Raw genomic sequence first — 15,107 nt, forward strand, 5'->3', positions numbered from 1 at the left:
GCCACTGCACTCCAGCCTGGGCGTCAGAGTGAGCCTCCATCTCAAAAAAAAAAAAAAAAAAAGAAAGAAAGAAAAAAAAAAGTATCACAGCCCTCTGGCCAATCATTGAGTCAGGAGGGCACGTGCCCTAAGCAAGAGCCCAGCTTGTTCAGCCCTGAGACTTTTATTAGGGACTTCTTCTCTGGAGTTGCTGAAAGACAGTCTAGAACTGTCATGGCCATTGTCGCAACTACATGGAGAGTCTGTCTGTGGGCGAAAATGATAAAGAAGAGTGTGGAGTAGAGTGTCATACTGTGTCCAGAGACATCATTTGAGCCCCTGGATTCAGCAATGCCTTAAGAGAATTTATTCTTAGACTCCCCAGTTATGAGTTAGTCAATTCTCTTTTTTTTTTTTTTTTGCTCAAAGAAAAAGAAAAAGATGAGGAGAAGGAGAAGGAAAATGAGAAGAAAAGTTATCTATGAAAAAATTATATATGCATGATGTCTAGAGTTCAGATATTGGGAATTTCATTTTTAATGGTGCAGCTGTTATTTAGATTTTGTTTTACTTCAGTACTAAACACAAAAATCAAAAAAACTTTCCAAATGGAAATAATGTTTTGTTGTTTTTGCAAAGACAAAAGATGAATAGGGCACTGGCTCCGGTCTTAGAGGGTGGGTCTCCGTGGAGTCACTATAAAGAAGATGCAAATCCAAGACTCAGCACATGTTTGCATGTGAGCAATTCATTAATATCTCTCTGTTAATTTTCTCCATCTGCAAAATAGCTGTAGCAAACCTTCTTTAGGGCTCATGGAGGTTAAGGGAGACCATTTATGTGCATCCAGCACAGAGCTGTCACTCACTGCTAGGTGGCTACTCTCGCCATGGCTCACGTTCCAGCAGAAAGAACTCAGATAAATAGTTCAATGAGAAAGGGCTCTGGGAACTGGGAATGGGAAACACCAGTTCAATAAGGGGAAGAGTCACAAGCTGTGATGAGAGAGTAGACCTTGAAGGATGGATGCGTGTTCATCAGAAGACGTCATATCAAGCAGACAACAGTACAGGTGCCAGATTGTGCTCAGAACACTGGAGGAGCTTAAAGAAGTAGCTGTGGCTGGACCAGAGACCCAGGTTCACAGTAAGGGACATCATGTGAGCTCAGAGGTCAGGCGGAGCTGAGGCTGTGGAGAATGTGAACTTCGGCCTGAGGAACAGGAACTGTTGGGAGGTGAGAAACAGGAGAGCTGTGATTTGGATTGAGCAGAGTGGTAGCCCATCTCCAGATGGTACCCAATGAGATTCACCTCTGAGCATCTAACACCCTCTGTCTCTTTCCACAGAGAGCAGGGCTGACCTGTGTAACTCAATAAGATGGTGCCAAATGTTGCAGTGTGACTTCTGAGACTAGATCATGGAAGACATCATGGCTCCACCTGTGCTCTCTTGGATCACTTGCTTCAGGGGAAGCCAGGGGCCACATCGTGAGGACACTCAGCTATCCCTATGGAAAGGCCCATGTGGTGAGGAACTGAGACCTTCTGCTAGCAGCCAGCACCAACTTGCCAGAATGGGCCATTTTGCAAGTGATCTGATTCTCTGTATTTGTTTCCTAGGTCTGCCATATGGAAGTACCCTGAACTGGGTGGCTTCAAACAACGGAAACATATTGTCTCATAGTTGTGGAAGCTGGAAATCCAAAATCAAGGTGTTGGCAGAGCCATGCTGCTTCTGAAACCTGCAGGGGTTGGTTGTGTGTGGGGGGTCGTTTCTTGCCTCTTGTAACTTCTGGTGTTTGTTGGCAAACAATTTCTGGTGTGCCTTGTCTGGTAGAGGCATCCCTGTGACCTCTGCTCCTGTTGTCACGTGTGTGTGTGTCTTCTCCTCTTCTGACAAGGACATGTCATATTGGATTAAGGGCCCACCTACTCTAGTGTGACCTCATCTTAACTTATATCTTCATCACATCCTCAAAGACCCTATTTCCAAATAAGGCCACCTTCTGAGCTACTAGGGGTTAGGATCACAATGTATCTTTTTAGGGGAAAACACTATTCAACTAATAATATTCTCCAAATCCAGTGAGGCCTTCAACCAGCTGCAGCCTTTGGCTGACATCTTGACTGTAGCCTCATGAGAGACCCATTTTCCTGCCCCACAAAACTGGGTGAATTAACAATGTCCATGCTTGTTTTAAGCCATTAAGTTTTGGGGCAGTTTGTTCTGTGGGAATAGGTAACTAACATTCAAAGGGGGGTTAGGGAGTGAAAGACTGAAGCCAGCAGACCAGGACCTTTCTCTGGCCTGAGAAGCAACACGGCCCCCCAAGCAGTCCTACTCACAGATCTTCAGGCCACATCAGCTCTTGTCTCAAATCTAGGCCTTTGTGCACAATACATTTCATACTTTTATGCCTTTCTATGTTGTCCTATATAAACCCACTTTGTTAAGAAATTCTTCTTTGAGTGGTTATTTCACTTGAGCAGTTCCGGGTTTCACTGAGAATCGGAGCGGCTAACTCACCGCCGGTCCTCTCTGAGCAGATCTGCTGTGCTGGGACACCTCCGGGTGCCTCCTCCTGGTTCAATACGCCATGGCTGGGGGTTGGGGGCTCAGATACCAAGCAGGGCCACCTGTGGGGAAAAGTGGCCTAGGTGGGTTTCCCTCAGCAGGGGCTCCGAACAGGCCTCTGTCTTGGGAGCGGACGTGGTGGACTCTGGGACTTGGCAGTCTGTGAGGAGGCGTGGTTTTTTCCTCTCTAAGAACAGGGCTTTTAAATCCAGTGTGAATACAGCTCACTGTGCCTCTCACTTCCCGTGTGAGAAAAACCACAGAAAAGCACAGCTGCACCTACATGAGAAACCACGCAAACCAAGCTACTTCCCCCAAGACTGGTTTAGCCAAAAATGCATTTGATTTCCTGTCTCCATGTTGTGGTCAAGATTGCCATTTGCTTCCTGCATTTCAGGACTACAATCGACGAAAGCGTATCACAACCATTAGTCATAGGTGTATTTTTTCCCTGAAAATGATTTATTTTCCCATCCTCTACTTTGTTCTGTCAGCTGGCAGCCACTTCTTTGAATTGTAAAAATTACTTTGTTCTACCACCATTATTTGCTTTTCCCCTCATTCTACTTCACGAGCAATTCATTCTAAATTGTTGGTAGAAAATAACTCAGGGAAAGTTCGTGGTACTCTGCCCAGAAGGGCGGAATTAGGATCTTGCAGGTGCTTTTTAGATGTTTACTGGGTGAAGTAGTTCTGCCAAGTCTGTATTTAGAACTGGCCTCTCTTTCTCAGGCTTATTTGAATCATCTTGGCATAAAGCAATGATATGCATTTTTAGGGAATTTCTGTCTCCCTGGGGTTTGAGGCAGAGAAGCAGAGTGGGCGGCGGACAGCCACATCTGGGGCCACTTCCGGCCTGCCAGCTCACGCCTGGTGGGAGCTGCACTGGGCGGGAAAGCGAACTCTGCCATTTGTTGGGAGAGGTCCTGCTCCCCTTCCAGAGGGACTTCCTAGGGCGTGGGGAACCCGGGGCTTGCTCAGGAATTTCAAGTCCTTCCTGCTTATTCCCTGAAGACTTGACTCATCCCAGACCTTTTCGAGGGATCAGTGAGTCAGCAGGGGCTGGTGCTGGCTCTGCTTTTTCCCACATGGTTTATTCAACATGCATTCTACGAATAAAAAACTGAGGCCCCAGGTCTCCCAGTGAGGGGTAGATGGTGAGGCCATGGATGGAAACCCCATCAGTCTGACCGTAGAATCCATGTTGTTAATTATCCTGCCTAAAAGCCAGAAAAGGATCTGAAGGCCTACACCGTGGGGGGAATAGGGAGTTCGTTTCATTTTTTTTCTTGCTTTATAAAATTGTGTGATGTTTAAGCACATACTATTTAAAAAACTAAAAAGGGGTTCAAACTAAATGGCCACATTTAAGAGGCAAATCACTGAAGACTAATTATCCATTCTGCACTTAAAAAATGATCTGAAACAGCTACTAGGCATGAAGTCAAAATCCTTTTTAAAATGGCTGTGAAATGTTGGACACAAATTACACAGAAACCAGTGGCCTAAAAATGTCTTCACCATATTCAATCTGGTAATTTTGCGTCTGGAATTCCTGACATGGGAAGCTCCTGCTCTGTGCCTGTTGGGTGATTGAATACATGCATGACTAAAGTAGGCCACCCTTCACGCCCTTCATGGTAGTCCTTGCAACTTATCTCTATGGGGTGCCAAGCATCGCTGCTAAGCAAGGAGATCCTCTATAGGGCTCCGGATCAAATGATACCAGCATCAAGCCATCCTGCACAGTCAGGCAACGTGCCCAACTCTTGCCCAAAGCTACTGTGATTTATTAAGGTCCCTGGAATCCCCGGATGAGCTGTGTTGTACAGAAAGAATTCTATTACTCATACCTTCCCATGGCTGCCCCCATCTCAACATTTTCCAGTCCCCACCCGCCCTTCACCCCGAAGCGCTGCACTCTCTCCAGTTATTCCAGGTCCTGCCTACACATTCCATTTACTGACAGAAAATTCCATTACTGGCAGATGTGAGGAACACTTCTTTTCTATTTTTAAAAGCCGCTTTAAGGTCTACATTTCTGACGCTGCCGGTGGAGCTAGCATTGCCATTTCATCTGGATAGAGTTCCGGTTGGCCAGAATGGGAAAGTTCCCCACAGGGGCCATTTCTAATCGAGCTTTTGCTTTGAGAGCTTGTTTCTTACCTCAGAAAATGTTTAAGGCTTATGAAATATTTACATGTCCTGGGTAAGTCACTTGATCAACAAGATTAAAAACAACAACAACAACAACAACAACAAAAACCCAAGCCACTACCTTGTGGATGTGTAAAATAGAAACTGACATTTATTTTTGTTTTAGCTTGAGACCAATTGCATACTGAGAGATTTGTTAGAGGAAGATGTGGCTTGAAAAAGATAAATGTGAATAGAAAATACCAGCTAATGTCTCGATGATTGAGGTTTAAGAGGAAGACACTGAGGGAATCTGCCTCTCCTACTTGTTCCACAGTCCCCAGGGTGGAATCTGGTGCCACAGAAGTGGGCTCCTGCCCTTAAGGCAGAAAGGTGGTCCCAGGGCTTGTAGCCTGTGGAAGTGCAAGGCTGTCACCATGATGGCCAGAGTCCGCCCCACAGACCACATACTTTTCCTAGTCCCTCTCATACAAGCGCCCATAGAGAGCTGCCGTCACCAACCCGGAGGACAGCCCACTCTTCCTCAGGAAATAGTGGTCCTTCTCCCAGCCAAGCTGGTCAGGGACTTCTAGGGTCATCCCCGAGGTCAGAAACAAAGGAAAGATATAGGAAGTACTGAAGTTGCCCCACAGGTGAAACTCGAATATCCCTGTGGCCTCTGTGATCTCCTGTCCACAGGTGCCGAAGCCAAGACCCCCACACCTGACCAAGGCACACACTTGGATGTAGTAAGTGCCATGTACTGTGTGAAGCCCATCAAAGACCCCCAGGGCATACAGCTCTTCGGATAAGGTGGGCCTCTCGTAAAGTAAATAACAGCAGAGGCCATTTGAACAGACGTGGAGATAGCCTTCCTTTCCCCAGACAGGGACCAGGGTGAAATTGTCATACATCATCTCAGAGTGAAATGTGGGAGGAGCATTCATGTTCCACTTGGTGGCTTCATCACAGTGGACTTCCTGAGCATCCTTCTCACAGTACGGATCGCCTGACAAAATTTTTAAAAACTTACTATGGGATGGGTCCGTTTCGCCTGTTGCATTCTCTGCACCAATGAGACCCACTGGATTTTTGGCCACCTGGGCAATTATAAGGTGACTTTCGGGATTCTCCATGTCATGGTACCAAAAGGACTCCAGAGGGGTGTGTATGCCACTCCCTGTCATCCCCAGAACTGGGTGGTGGACATTAGCTGCCAGAACGTTGATGCCAAAGGCAACAGCAAAAGCTTTCTGAATCTCAATTGCTGCCAAGAGTGGGAGCTGGTTCATCCAGGCAGTCGGGTACACAACATGCTTCACCTTGTAGTCTCTGAGGAGTCTGACGGCAGGGTCAAAGAACAATATATCAAAGCACGTGAAGATGCCAAACCTGCCAGCAAAGGGGGTATCAAAGGTGATGTGATCCACGTTAAGAGGAACATCAAACGCTGCCTCAAAGTACAGGTTGTGTTTACGGTAGCGGTCAACAAGGGTTCCCTTATTGCTGAACACGACATTTGTGTTGAACTGGTATCTCCCATCATTTGGGCACCCTGGGTCACTGCTATGACAAGGCTGCTTTGTCCCAAGATTGGCCACCAAGAACATATCTCCCTTGATGGCCATACAACTCAGGCGCTGGAGCACCTAGAGGAAAAAAAGGTATCAATACATGAGCTTTTAAAATCCTTCCTTTTGCTTGTTTTATTTTTTTTTCAAGAGACAGGGTCTTGTTATATTGCCCAGGCTGGACTCAAACTCTTGGCCTCAAGCAATCCTCTCGTCTCAGCCTCCTAAGAAGCTGGGACTACAGGTGTGCACCATTGTACTTGGCTCTCACAATTTTTAAATACAAAACTACTTATATTGTATCCATAATAAACAGCTATCGTATATCAATAAGAAAAAAGCAATCACTACTGAAAATGTGCAAAGGATATAGATAGGTGATTCACAGAAGAACAAAGAAAAATGGCCTGCGAACATCTCAAAACATGCTCAGTCTCATTAGTGAGAGAGAAATGCAAACTAAAGCAACGAGATAGCTATCATTTCTCACCTGCATAAGACTGGCAACAATTCAAAAGATTATTCTTTTTCTTTTCTTTTCTTTTTTTTTGAGGCAGAGTCTGGCTCTGTTGCCCAGGCTGGAGTGCAGTGGCACAATCTTGGCTCACTGCAACCTCTGCCTCCCAGGCTCAAGCCATCCTCCCACCTCAGCCCCCCGAGTGGCTGGGACTACAGGCATGCATCACCACATCCAGCTAATTTTTGTATTTTTTGTAGAGACGAGGTTTCACCATGTTGGCCAGGCAGGTCTCGAACTCATAAGCTCAACCTATCCGCCAGCCTCGGCCTCCTAAAATGCTGGGATTACAGATGTGAACCAACGTGCCCAGGCTCAAAAGATTATTCTATCTTGCATTGACCAAAGGATGAAAAAAGAGGCACTCATACTGTATTACTGGGGTTGTAAAGTGAAATCAAAGTTTTTAAGGGGAAATTTGGTACTCTTTAATATCATTTAAAAATGTATATATCCTTTGAGGGATTCCATTTTTTTTTGAGGCGGAGTTTTGCTCCTGTTGCCCAGGCTGGAGTACAGGGGCGCGATCTTGGCTCACCGCAACCCCTGCCTCCTGGGTTCAAGTGATTCTCCTACCTCAGCCTCCCGAGTAGCTGGATTGCAGGCATGCACCACCACCCCTGGCTAATTTTGTATTTTTAGTAGAGATGGGGTTTCTCTATGTTGGTCAGGCTGGTCGCAAACTCCCAGCCTCAGGTGATCTGCCCACTTTAGCCTCCCAAAGTGCTGGGATTACAGGAGTGAGTCACCGTACCTGGCCTGAGGGATTTCATTTCTAAAAATTTTATTTTACAGAAAAACTTGAACATGTTTACAAAAATATAATAGCAAACATTTAAAAGTGAATAAGCATATAGTAGGCTTAAAAAGAGGATGTCAAGGCCGGGTGCGGTGGCTCACGCCTGTAATCCCAGCACTTTGTAAGGCCGAGGTGGATGGATCACGAGGTCAGGAGATTGAGACCATCCTGGCTAACACGGTGAAATCCCGTCTCTACTAAAATACAAAAAAAAAAAAAAAAATTAGCTGGGCGTGGTGGCAGGCACCTGTAGTCCCAGCTACTCGGGAGGTTGAGGCAGGAGAATGGCGTGAACCTGGGAGGCGGAGCTTGCAGTGAGCCAAGATTGCGCCACTCCAGCCTCGGGGACAGAGCAAGACTGTCTCAAAAAACAAAAACAAAAACAAAAACAAACAAACAAACAAAAAAAGAGGATGTCAATAACTATGAAATGCATGGAAAAGAATACAGCTGAATGCACATCAAATTGTTGATGGCAGTTTCTCTAAGCAAGGGCATAGGACGAGGGGCAGGCTGTGGTGAAGATGAACTTTTCTTTTTTAACTTTTGGTTTGTTTTGGTTTGGCTTAAGTATACATTCCTGTATTTCTTGTATAATTAATAAAGGGAAAGATCCGTAGATGAATAAGATAATTAATAAATGGAAAGATCCGTAGATGAATAAGTGCCTTGTAACGTCAGACATTCTTTAATGGAATGAACATGTGGCACGTGGATCTTTGGGAGTCTGGGTTGGATTTTTGGGATCCTAAGGGCTCCTTTTGATCTCAGTTAACATGTCATAGCTTCTGGTCCCTGACTTAGTTCATCTCTGTGTACCCTCAGCCTATGGAGGAAAAAGGCCAAAATCACCTCCGTGTCATTGAAACGGCGAGGCTCCAGGCATGGGTTCCACCCGACCACCTGGGGAGACGGCATGAAGTCCAAAAATGGATAAATGGATGTTCTTGTAAAGTTGAATCCATGAATGCCATCTTCTGGAAACACTATAATCTGTACACCCTGAAAAGGAAAACATCGAAGAATAGTCTGTTATGAGACGATGGGAAGACCGCTGCATTCGTTCATTCTTCTGTTCATTCACTCGGCAACCATCACGAAGCTACTCTGTACCAGAACCGGAGGCTCAGACATAGTGTCTTTACTGTCCTCAGAGACCTTAGTCTTCGGGATACTGTCTCGCTTCACCTGATCCCCAAGGAACAAAGACAAAGTCCTCTAGGAACAACCATTACCTGTGCCTGGGGTCATGTGAGGGAAGGAGGGAATGAAAGTAAGCTCAGGAGTTTGACAAGCAAATAGCTAGAAAGGATTTAGAGTTCTTAGGGCACCAGGGGAGATGGGGCTGACTACAGGGCCTTGAATACACTGGGCCCATTAACACATGTGGCATCTTCGGTCTGGTGGTTGTCAACTTTCATTGTGCATCTAAATCAGGTGGGGAACTCCTGAAAAGCACTGATGCTGGGGCCCTCCCCTGCGAAGTCTGATTTAATTGACTGTGGGTGGGATACTGGCAACAGTGTTTGTTTAAAGGCCCCCTGGGTGAGTCTCATTTGTAGCCAAGGTTAGGACCCACTGGGCCAGTGGGTAAGACGCAAGTGTGTTGATCTCAGCCTGGAAACAAGAACTCACTTGAAATCTCCATTCCCCAGCTGGGAATTAGGAGGCTCCCTTTGGGACTCTGGCCACCCTAAAGGCCTTTTCCCACACCTGGTAACATCCTGTGCTTCCTGGCTGTGATGGCCTGGGGCTCCCTGTGACATTTACAGCAAGCTAAAAAAATACAAACAGGGCAGCCCTCAGCTCTCAGGGCTGGGGCGTCATTCTTCCACTGCTCTCCACTTACAGGGTTTAAAATGTCAAGTCGGGAACACCAGCCCCAGGGAGGAAGGTGGAGAAGGCAGGCAGAGAAGGCATGAATAATTCAAATTAGCAAAGTTTGAGACACTTATTTCTGGAATACATTGCAAACTTTTAAATTTTTTTCCTGGTTATAAAAGCTTCAAAACTTTAAATGTAGAAAATTTGGAAAACAGGGGGAAAAAAATCATAATTCTATAACAGATACTTATTGTTAATATTTTGGATATTTTCTTTTTTTTTTTTTTTTTTTTTTTTTGAGATGGGGTCTCGCTCTGTCACCCAGGCTGGAGTGCAGTGGCCAGATCTCAGCTCACTGCAAGCTCCGCCTCCCGGGTTCACGCCATTCTCCTGCCTCAGCCTCCCGAGTAGCTGGGACTACAGGCACCCGTCACCTCGCCCGGCTAGTTTTTTGTATTTTTTAGTAGAGACGGGGTTTCACCGGGTTAGCCAGGATGGTCTCGATCTCCTGACCTTGAGATCCACCCGTCTCGGCCTCCCAAAGTGCTGGGATTACAGGCTTGAGCCACCGCGCCCGGCCTATTTTGGATATTTTCATTATTTTTTCTCTCTCTGTATACCTGTATATGTGTATATAATGGACATAATAATAAATACATGGTTTTACATCTTGACTTTCCTCATTAAAAATACGACCTTTAAAAATACGACCAAGCATGGTGGCTCATGCCTGTAATCCCAACACTTTGGGAGGCCCAGGTGGGCAGATCACCTGAGCTCAGGAGTTCGAGACCAGCCTGGCCAACATGATGAAACCCCATCTCTATTAAAACTACAAAAATTAGCCAGGCATGGTGGTGTGCACCTGTAATCCCAGCTACTCGGGAGGCTGAGGCAGGAGAATCACTGGAACCTGGGAGGTGGAGGTTGTGGTGAGGTGAGATCACTCCATTGCATTCCAGACTGGGTGATAGAGTGAAACTCAGTCACACACACACACACACACACACACACACACACGCTTTCAAAAATACATTTGTAATAGGGCCACATCATATTTAAGAGGATGCCATAGTTTACCCTCTATTATTGGAATTTGAAGTGTCCCCAACTTTTTGTAATAAAAAGAAAACTGTGGTAACCATCTGCATAGTGTGCCTAAAACACTTATTGCATAATTATATACTTCACACAAATCTTTGATTGCATCTCTGATTATTTCTTTGGAAGAAAGTCTTACAAGTGAAATTACTGGGTCAAAGGGTATAAAAATTAGAGTTTTAAGTTTTGTTTTGTTTTCTGAGAGACGGTCTTGGTCTGTCGCCCAGGCTGGAGTGCAGTGTTGTGATCTCGGCTCACTGCAACCTCCGCCTCCTGGGTTCAAGTAATTCTCGTGCCTTAGCCTCCTGAGTAGCTGGGATTACAGACATGCGCCACCACACCTGGCTAAATTTTGTATTTTTAGTAGAGATTTTTAGTAGAGATGGTTTGAGACCATCAGGCTGGTCTCAAACTCCTGAATTCAAGTGATCCGCCCGCTTTGGCCTCACAAAGTGCTGGGATTACAGGCATACGCCACAGCACCTGGCCTAAAAATTAAACTTTTAAGTTCTTAACACACACCGCCAAACTGCTTTCCAGAAATATTATACCAATGTATGTTCCTTCCAGTACAGTATCATCTCATTGCACACTTAGCAATGAACGTGTAAAGAAAAATTATCACAAACCTAAAAATAAGGCAAAGATGGAGATGCAGGCTTTCCAAATTATACTAGGGTATTGTTTAACAGGCTCACTCCATTATTCTTTAATTAGCTACAGAATGTACCACTGTTTGACTTTGTTATTTAAAAGATCACCTCAAAGATTACAATTGTATTGCCCTATAGGACATTACCCAGTTTTGCATCTATTAGGAAATTCATTTCAACAATCAGTGGACTGACTGATATACACATTTCCATTCCTCAAATTTTCCTTTGAACCAGCTTTACCATCTTACTGGTTCCTTAATTAATGAATTAAATAAAAGCTTTATTCATTCTATATTTGCATGAGTCATCTTTTCAGATTTTTGAAAATTATAGTTGGATAGACATTTTTCTTTATTAAAAACAAAACTTTGAGAGCACCGAATGATTCTTCACGGAGAAGAACATTGAAATTATGTATACATACTAGATTATTATCAACCAGGAATGAGGAGAGGAACCAAACCTGAGCTGGGGCAAAACTTTGGGTCTGATGTGATGAGGATATCTAGGAAGTAATTTGCATTGCTGATAAATGGCTTCAGCAACTTTCTGGTAGACCTCAATGAGATCAAGAACCCCTTCCTTCTGAGGAATGAAGGTTACAAACCCAAGTGACTGCCCAGCTGAATCACCTTGAAACTGGACTCTGTTTTTCCCCTATGAATGCCTCTACTGAGACAGAAATATAGTCATGCACTGCATAATGACAGTTTGGTCAATGACAGACCACATATGTGATGGTGGTTCCATAAGATTATAGTACTGAATTTTTATTGTACCTTTTCTATGTTTACATACACAAATGCTTACCATTTGCTACAACTCTACAGTGTTCAGTGTAACATGCTGTAAAGGTTTATAACCTAGGAACAATGGGCCATACCATATAGCCCAGGTGCATAGTAGGCCCTACCATGTAGGTTTGTGTAAGTATATGCTATGAGGCATGCACAATGACACAATGGCCTAATGATGCATCCTTTCAGAACATATCCCTGTCATTAAGCAATGCATGACTGTATTTCAATTGGTTTGCTCAGGAACCTCTTATAACAACTTTGATATAAAACTTTCACACAAACTTGCTATCAATTTGTCTTAGAAGTTGCTTTAAAACATATAACCAGATTTGCTTAATACCCTGTACATATCTTTGATTTTCAACCCTCAGTACATGTGGCTTGGTCACTTTGTGGCTAAGGTAAGAAAGTGCTTATGGAAGACAAGTCTGCGGCTTGGTGAGCCTGCGTGGCCAGCAGTCTCTGATCTGTGCAGGGTATTAATGTGTCAGGGTTGCGTGTTCTGGGATTTCTCTAGAGACTGGCAAGGGCTCCTGAACCAGTAGTTTCTGTGCTGCTGGTCTGTAAGGGTTGGAAAGTCCAAGACTTAGGACCCAGCTTCCTTTGTTAGCTGATGTTTTTTGCCAGAACACCATGGGTTGTTACTTGTCTGAATTGAAAGTTGTTTGCATTTACTCCTGTAAATGTATTCATCCTTTTAAATTTATGTAAGGTTTTTCTGTATGCAATTCTCGATTCTTTAAAGAGAGGACAACAAATTACGGTTTTCTACTGTTATGTGAGAACATTAGGCCCCAGCAACACATCATCGTGTAAGGAAAAATAAAAGTGCTGCTGGAAAACAAACCAACACAAAACATAGAACCAGGTATGGGAACTGAGATATCTGTAAATTCTAAAAGTGATCATATCAACAGCTTCATCCTGGTCCTGGAAAACAAATAGAGACGGAGTGATGCTGTGCAGCTGGCGTGGGTTCAACAAAACCGTGTTAAGTGCTTCCTTTGGGGGCAGGTTATGGAAAGGTGAATGCAGGAGAATTCTACAGTCACAGTCTGGGTTTCAGTGTGTCATTTGCCAAATGTCTCAGAATGGTCCGGTGGACAGGGGAGGGAAGCAAGAGGCAGATGACATTTCAGGTGCTGGACTCAGTGCCATGCAGGCAAACATCTCTATCAAGAGAATGCCTGCCCTCTAGGAGATCAGTGTCATCAGGAGGTCTGAGGGCATAGCCTGGGTTTTTTTTACACTGACTTCAGCATAGACATAAATGAGGTGTGTATCAAATGTGTGAATGACGTAAAGGTAACTGATACTTGGGATGTCAGTAAAGATCCCTAAATAGCCCAACAGGCTGGAATGATGAAATTTCACAGCATAAATGTGAAGTCTTGCCCTCAGCTTAAATCAATCACCTTTATAAGTACAGGATGGCAACGGCAGCATGTGTGTCTGCTCGTGTGAAAAGGTGTTTTAGTTGACAGCAAGTGCCTTATACATAACCCACAGTGAGATGTGTGGCTGCCAGCGGTTTGCTGGGGACAACATCTAGAATGAGACAGGTGAGAATTCTCCATCCTGCCCCTGTTAGAATCGGGAGAGCTACATACAGTTCTGAGCACAGAGAACACGTGGAAGTCTTTAGTAGAAGGTTTGGAAACTGAGTCTCCTAAGGAACTGTGGAAGAGACTGAGGATATAGCCTGGGGGACAGATGCTGGGGGTCATGACAGCTGCCCTCAAAGGTGGAGAAGATGGCATGCCGCGGTAAGGGACACGGCCTGCTCCCTTTAGCTGTGAGGACGGAATCGTGGTGGCAGTTACGGGGAGGCTGACTGCTGCTCATTGAAAGGAAGATCTGTCCAGAAGTTCCCACCATTGGAACAAATGGGCCTGTGAGACTGAGAGTTCTGAGCCACTGAAGGTGTTCAAGGAGAAACCGTACGTCAGGTTGGAACTAAAGAAAAGTGTCACCCTTGCAAAAGTTGATCTTGGTTGAAAAAAAAAGAAGTGTCACCCATCAGAAGCTGGACCAAGTCTTCAAGTTGCCTTTCAACATCATGTTATACACACATACATACCCCCCAAAATCACCCCCAACCCCGCACACATAGCCTTCGTACATGTATTATAGACTAAACTTTTAAAACGTAGCACTTTTTTAATTGCTGTGGCTGTCCAGGCCATCCTGACCGCCCTGCTCTAAGGCAGGGACTGTTTGGGGCAGGACCTGCCGGCAGGGCAGGACCTGCTGGTTCTGCCCTGTACGTTCCCAGAGAGCAGGAAAGCGTTGCTCACAATGAGTTTACATCCTGTTGAGGCACAGCAGAGCTTCCTCAAGCAGCTGCGCTTGGTCACCCTGCACCAGTTACAGCCCAAACTTCCTTTGGGTTTGTGTTTTCCAGCAGGGCATTTTCTTAGGCAACCTCTGGCACCACATTTCCCTCTTTGCCCCCGGGGGGCCTCTCCTTTGTCCCCACCCTTCCTGGAGGGAGCAAGAAATTCAGGTCAACCAGGAAGCCTTCACAAAGGCTGGCACTGACCTTCCCTTTGTCAGCTTGGGGTCTGTTCTGTCTGGGCAAAGGTCTCAGACTGTTCACAGTCCGACACAGAGACCGGAAACGAGCCCCAAACAGTCTGAAGGGAGCAAAAGGCATTCTTGCAGATGTTTACTACTTCAGTGAGGCTTTGAATGACTCAGAGAGGTCGTCACGCCCAGTCATCTTCAAATTTTTCTGCACATTAGACTGCCCTGGGGAGCCGGAAAACAATCCCAATGCCCAGTCCACACCCCTTCCACACCAATTACAACGGACTCTCTGGGACCCAGGCAGCATACTGTTTACCACTTGTCTGGTGATTCTTATGTACAACCACACTTGCGAACCGGAGATCTAGTTCTGGGCTTCTCATACTTGCCGTGTTTGAAAGCATCACCTGGGGATCCCGCTAAAACGCACATTCTGATTCGGTAGGTCTGGGGTGCGCTCCAAGATTCTGCATTTCTTTTTCTTTTCTTTTTTTTTTTTTTTTTTTTTTTTTTTTTTGAGACGGAGTCTCGCTCAGTCGCCCAGGCTGGAGTGCAGTGGCGCAGTCTCGACTCACTGCAAGCTCCGCCTCCCGGGTTCACGCCATCCTCCTGCCTCAGC

General features: G+C 45.3%; 1 protein-coding gene across 2 annotated transcripts in view; it reads right to left on the reverse strand.

Annotated features, from left to right (window-relative positions):
- Positions 1-4,822: 4,822 nt before the first annotated feature.
- Positions 4,823-15,107, reverse strand: part of LOC105490406 (biotinidase) — a 54,498-nt gene continuing 44,213 nt past the window's right edge. For both annotated transcript variants that reach the window (XM_011755977.3, XM_011755978.3), the window contains exons 3-4: positions 8,431-8,580; positions 4,823-6,340 (exon numbers count right to left, since the gene is read on the reverse strand). In XM_011755977.3, coding sequence (XP_011754279.2) covers positions 5,168-6,340; positions 8,431-8,580 — 1,323 coding nt within the window. In that variant the 3' untranslated portion in view covers positions 4,823-5,167. The remainder of the gene's footprint in view (positions 6,341-8,430; positions 8,581-15,107) is intronic.

Source organism: Macaca nemestrina, chromosome 2, assembly GCF_043159975.1.
Source record: "Macaca nemestrina isolate mMacNem1 chromosome 2, mMacNem.hap1, whole genome shotgun sequence".
Taxonomy (NCBI): Eukaryota; Metazoa; Chordata; class Mammalia; order Primates; family Cercopithecidae; genus Macaca; species Macaca nemestrina.